Source organism: Notamacropus eugenii, chromosome 4, assembly GCF_028372415.1.
Source record: "Notamacropus eugenii isolate mMacEug1 chromosome 4, mMacEug1.pri_v2, whole genome shotgun sequence".
NCBI classification, from domain to species: Eukaryota; Metazoa; Chordata; class Mammalia; order Diprotodontia; family Macropodidae; genus Notamacropus; species Notamacropus eugenii.
The window spans coordinates 430,401,691-430,408,332 of NC_092875.1; the positions used below are offsets into that span (position 1 = coordinate 430,401,691).

Here is a 6,642-nt window from a genome sequence, read left to right on the forward strand (position 1 = left end):
AGCTACAAATATTCTGACTCTGAGTTCTATTTCTAAATGTATAGGGACCCCCTGGTTCTTTTGATTTCCTCTTGCTGATGATGGCTGACATCCGAAATGACATCGCAGAACTTCAGGAGAAGGTGTTTGGGCACCGGACTCATTCTTCAGCAGAGGAGTTCCCATTACCTCAGGAATTTACCAACTATCCAGATGTCTTAGACTTTGGTTCTGGAGAGGACTATCCAAAGAGACCTGAAACGAGAGACTCAAGAATTCACAAAGACTTATATCCTTAGCAGGGTCTAGGTATTTCATACCAAAAGTAGGGGATGAAAAGGTTGGTTCTCTCCTGAATCTGAATGATGGAATGAAAAAAATGCACTGGGGATTTAAAAGACAGATTTTTATTTCATTTACTCTTCCCTTTGCTTTCTACCCTTGTACCTCTTTGCTTCTGAATACTCTCTTTAAACATACCACCTCCTTATCTATTGGTAAGTAGACCAGTGACTAACTGATATACTTCCCAGCCTAAGCCAGTTAGGCTAAAGAATCAAAGTTTCTCCATTAGTTTCTTTTTTTTCAGCTAAATGATTCAAAGAAACTCCCAGAGTTTAGCTATCAGAAATCTGTTCATTTTGTAAAAACCTGTAAGAATGTCCCCAAAACAGAAGATAATTTGCCAAGTGAGAAGGTGCCAAATCAACTTACAAAAAATTCATTAATGAGTCCGTTAAGCACCCCTTATGTGCTTAAGGATACAAAGATAAAAGTGAAATAGAACCTTCCCTCAAGGAGTTTATAGTCTCATGGGAGAAGCCATATGCACATATATAGATACATACAAAATGACCCAAGGCTAATATCTGATGAAGAGGCTAATATCTCATCAATGAAGAGACTTCCTTCACTAATCCAGGCAATAACTTGTGTGTGCCTTCTCATCCTTTGTGATTCCTAATACAGAAAAGATCGATGTAACTAAAGGAACAGAAGCTCCTAATCAGAAGATTGTTAGAGCATTTTGGAGAAGGAGAGGTTCTCTAAAATAGTATATAATTTGTCTAACACTAATGAGGTCCTATCATTTTTAAATATCCATAATTAGATAGTTTCTTGTTATCACTGGATGAAGAAGCAGGAACCAGGGAGCAAGCAGCAAAATTATAGTATTTGCTCATAGATATATAATGCAGTTTTTAAAACCCCAAATGTGACTGTTAAAGTGTTCCTGCCTTGTTTTTAAGTAGGTGCCATATTCAGAGTAAAAAGTGCTGCATGCTACAAGAACAAATTCCCTCTTCTTTTACACCAGTGTGTTGAATGTTGCATATGGTAAAGAGACAGAATGTACGGATGCACATCAGAAATCATTAGGGAGTGATATGCCAGCAGATTTTCTAGCTCTTTGGTCATGTGTGTAGGTAGACTTTCAAGAACTCTTTTCAGTAAATCTGTCTCTGTATGTATGTATGTATTCATCCTCCGTTTTCGAAAAAGACCATGACATCAGAGAAATGATGACATGACTTGCACTTGACTTAGTTTTGAGCACATTGTTCATAAAAGCAGAGTCACTGGCCACATAAGGGGATGGGGAGGGGCACAAATTCCCCAGGCCAGACTTGGCACCTGAAGAGATCTTAGTGTGACCCATCCTGCCCTTGGACCAGAGCAATGAATAAATGTAAGACAGGACTCCAAGCTGTGTGAAAGCTTCTGGTTTGGGGCCATTTTCCCTCTTTTCATGGCCAAATGAAGAGACACAGCTAAATCTACAGTTGAACTCTCCTTTAATGTTAGAGGGCCTGTCATGAGTTTACACCAACTTTGCCAGTATAACTGGGACTACAGCAGTTACAGATTTCCCTTAGTTGGGGGAGGGGGGAACCAAACAAAAATGAGCTTTCCCCGGTGAGCAGAAATTGTCCTCTTCCTAAAAATATTGTTCTCTTATAGTTTATAAGAGAAAATTCTTTCTCTTGCCCTTTCAGTTCTTATCGTTGTGTTCCCTTCCTCTACAAATGCGGAAAACAAGTTACAAAGGGAAATTTTTCCGCAACATTCAAGTCAAACCAAGTGTTTATAAAATTTTAGGATCTTAGATTTGGAAGAGATCTTAGAGGCCATCTAGCCCAATTCCTTTGGCCAGTGGATGAAGCCCCTGAACAATATCCCACATAAGCATTCATTCTAGTGGAAGGGAGCTCGCTGTTTAGTGGAAAGAAGCCATTCTCGTTGTTTGATCTTCCTTACAGTGAGCTGAAACTTTCCCCAGTTCTCCCCTTGGTCAAGTCACACTGGGCTAGGCACTGAGGAAGCTAATAAAGAATCCTATCTGTGCTTTAAGTGCCTTCTTCCTAGGATCAATCAGGACCAGGATTCCACTGGGAAAGTTTTCAAAAAAAAGTCATTCACTTGAGAATGCTTGAAGATGCTGTTAATTTTCAGTAAGTCAGTAATTCAGCAAAAATCAAATAACTTCCTCACTACCATTCTAAAGATACCTACTGCTTCCTTCTTTCTCTTTCCCCTTAAAGAGATGGGAGAAGCCCTTTTCCCTTTCCCAATCAGACCTTTTCCCTCTAATTTTTAGCAGTGCAAATTGTGATTCTTAAGTTTTTGTGTGGCTAAATTTGATTGCTGTTGTGTTAACTTTGCACAGCCCTCCTTCACTTAAATCCCATTCACTTGCATGTTATGGCGTGACCTTCCTGATGTCATCATCTTCTTTGATAACAAAGGAAAAACAACTACAGTTGTGTCGATACTTTATCACCTCATTTGGGGTTTTCTTGGCAAAGATACAAGAGTGGTTTGCCATACACCTCTCCAGTTAATTTTACGAATGAGGAAACTGAAGCAAACAGAATTTAGTGACTTGCCAAGGGTCACACAGCTAGTGCCTGAGACTAGATTTGAACACAGGTCCTCCGGACACCAGGACCAGCAGTCTGTCCACTTGACCATACAGCTGTACCTAAATTTGTGATTCCATGAATGCAATTAGCTGTGGACTTTTTATGTTCCTCCAGCCTATGTGATTTGTCTTTCTAATGGGAAAAGTGAGTAGCTAAGTGGCATAGCCCAATGAACGGTGAATAGAGGAAGCCAGATATATAGTGGATAAACTATTAGACATGGAGTTAGGAAGATTTGCTTTCAAACTGTACCTCAGATATTTCCTAGCTATATGACTCTGGGAAATTCACTTAGGTTCTTTGTTCTTTGGTTTCCTCATCTGTAAAATGACCGGGTTGGACTTGATGGCTTTTCAGGTCTCTTCCAATTCTAAAACTACAATATTCAATTAAGCATGGGACTCCTGGATGGAACCTCATTGTTCTTGCATTTGTACCTCTTATCTGTATTTCATTTTGTTTTCTTTTTGCTATTCAACCTTAAGAATGCTAGAGAAAAAGACACCACTTGGTAGCAATAACCTCCTCTCCATCCTCTAGCACATGCACAATACACACACCCATCAAATACCACAATCCAATCACAATTAGCCAACAGCGGTGCTCAACATGAACACTTCAAGACTGTGTTCTTTATTTCTATGATGCTTCCATGGAAGGTTCCAGAACTTTGTGAAAAGAAAACCTCCTTTGAGGCAGCTTTTCAGACGAAGAGTCTAGACTGGCCCATTTAGCTTTACCTGTTTCTTTTCCAGCCTCCCTCCCCTTGTTTCCTTCAGTCCAGTCAGCTGCAGTGATAGAGCACTGGCCTTTCCTAATGCTGAGTTTCAGAAGAGATTTGCTCAGCAGCTGTTGGTTTTGCCTGGAATGTATTTAATGCTTTGCTTATCTGTGGAGGACGTTATTTAAAGGGTGTGGATGGATGAATGCTTAAGAAAATGGTGCCATGGATTATGAGAAATGATCGGATCTGTCTTTGATGTAACAAAAAGAGAAATGTTATTATTTTTTTCTCAAAACCATTTTATATTTTTTAAGATCTCTACTGTCAAACACTCATAAAGTATAAACAACCACAAAGAGGGTTATAGACTAGGATAATATATTCAAATTATATAAACTGAAGCTAGTTAGGACTGAGATTTCTACACCTCTTTCAAGGAACATTGCATGTTGGGAATTGTAGGCAAGTGCACAGTTATCCTTTGTCTTTCATAATCTTAACCTGCTGAATCAGCAGATTGGATTTATTAGATAATGGTTAGCCTACAGATGTCCAAACGTAGGCTCCTATCACGACATTAAATGAATATTTCATCTACCCAAATGATGTTTTTCAAAGGACATGTAACATTAAATAGGACATTCTTTTATTCCCAATGTATCTTTTAGTTACGTTTAAAATAAATTCCCACAGATATAAAAATACTACTTCTGTTCTAAACTTAGTGGGCAACTATGTTTTGGATAGAGGACAGGTGGAACACAGTATATTTCTAATAAATTTTCTTATATAGCTCATGTCAAGAACTGTTTAAGATCACCTTCAATGCTTCAGGATAAATTTGGACTCAAAATTTGTGTGTCCACATAACCCAGACTTAAAAGGTTTGAGAGAGCTGTTTGTTTGTTTTTTTAAGAATTTGGTGAAGATATTTTTTACTTTGTTAAAAAAAATGTAATTTGAACATTGTCTTCAGGGCAGGCAGAATTACATTTCATTTTAAAAACATTCCCAGTCTCCTGAGAGAGTTCTGAATGATGAAAGAATGGGCCCTCCTGTGCTCCAAAGTAAGGCGAAAACCTGACCTGAACTTCCTGGATTAATTCACAAATGCAGCCAGATAAAGAGCTGGCCACTGCAGCTTCAGATGACTAATTTCCTAAACCCCCTGCAGATACAGTAAGTATATGTGAGCTGACAGTGGCTCCAGAGAAAATCAATAAGGGTTATCTGGCTCTTCCCAGGCTATACTACTTATATAAATACCTGGTTCAAGCTGTGCTTGGCAAAGGGACTCCCTTTGCTCAAATGTAAGAAGGCATCACCCAAGGAAAGCCACAGAAAAGTAGGGATTCACGGCATCTCTCTGCAAATGTACAGGAAGCCATATACCCAGTTTATTATTTGGGGGCCCTACCTCTTCACCCTCCTCCCAGAGTGAGCAATTTGGAATTATCTCTCTTTCCCTATCCCTCCCTCATTCCCTCTCCCTCTCCCTCTCCCTCTCTCTCTCTCTCTCTCTCTCTCTCTCTCTCTCTCTCTCTCTCTCTCTCTCTCTCTCTCACACACACACACACACACACACACACACACATACATACACACACACACACACACACACGCACGTCAGCCACATTTTATAAAGTTGCCATAGACACACCAATTTCCCCAAAGAGAGTTTTTTTGTAAAAATCTAAATAAAAATTTTAGTTAAGCAGAACTTCGCCTAAAGTTATTGATGATAAATGCAGAAGCATCAACATGTTTCATGGCAGAAAATCAATAGTTGGATTCCATTTGCAAAGAAGTGCAGTACTTTTTCAGGAGTTAAGAGTATCTGCCTTGGTAGCTTTCCTACTATGCATGATGAGAAGAAAACCTGTTGCTTTAGGAAAGTCAGAAGATAGAAAGAATCTTTGCCAAATACCCTCATTTCCCCCCACACACATACCCCAGCCAGAGCAGGGAGGTATTTCTGGTTTGATAGGTTCAAACCAATTCAAGTCAACAAGCATGTACTATGTCTCACTGAGAGTCCCCTGGGATCATATTTGTATAATTAATCTGTTCTTTTCTAGAGACTGATTGTCCACTTCAGTAACCATATTGCTCATTATTTATAACAGGCATATGAAACACATGGACTGATGTTCCAAACAGTTATGTATGTGATTTCCATGAAGAACATTTGTTATGTATGCTTAATTACAAAGTTATTTTTTCTTATATTTTTGTGGCTGGTTTTTTTTGTCATAAAACTCTCATTCCTTTTGATGAATCACATTTTGACATTATAACAAATAAATATGGGTAAGAGGGTTGGTTAAGGGAACCCTGATCAACTGATTCACCCAGTAAGTTTGATGAAATTGAAGGATGGAATGATCAGACAATGGAATAGAAGAGAATGTCCCTTTCAGACTTCGAGTGGCCCATTTGCAACTTGTAATAAGAGTGTTGACCCTGGATTAAGGCAACTGATGATTGAATGAAATTATTATCAATGGCTAGGTGGTGCTGTGGATAGAGCACCAGTGCAGGAGTCAAGAGGACCTGAGTTCAAATGTCACCTCAGACACTTGACACTCACTAGTTGTGTGACCTTGGGCAAGTCACTTAGCCCCAATTGCCTCCTCCTGGGTCATCTCCAGTCATCCTGATGACTATCTAGTCACTGGATTCAGATGGCTCTGGAGGAGAAGTGGGGTTGGTGACCTGCACAGCCCTCCCTCACTCAAAACAAAGTCAAGTGCAAGTCATGTCATTATTTTTCTGATGCCATGGTCTTTGGCAATGAAGGACGAACACACACACACACACACACACACACACACATTATAAACTAACTCTACTCTAAAACAATCAAGAAGAGAGGGGAAAAACAACTCATGAGAAAGCTCTTAAGGACTCACTCTTCTTTTTTTTTCTTGGGTTTTCTAGAACATGCTGTGGGATTAATAGTGGGAGATTTCTTTCTCCTCTCCCCACCCAGCATATTGGTATTTTATAGTAGAA

At 39.4% G+C, this 6,642-nt stretch overlaps 1 protein-coding gene across 9 annotated transcripts in view; it reads left to right on the forward strand.

Annotated features, from left to right (window-relative positions):
• The window catches only part of CCBE1 (collagen and calcium binding EGF domains 1), a 345,289-nt gene extending 339,434 nt beyond the window's left edge, over positions 1–5,855 (forward strand). For all 9 annotated transcript variants that reach the window (XM_072605918.1, XM_072605919.1, XM_072605921.1 and 6 more), the window contains one exon: positions 45–5,855. In XM_072605918.1, coding sequence (XP_072462019.1) covers positions 45–278 — 234 coding nt within the window. In that variant the 3' untranslated portion in view covers positions 279–5,855. The remainder of the gene's footprint in view (positions 1–44) is intronic.
• The last annotated feature ends 787 nt before the right edge of the window (positions 5,856–6,642 follow it).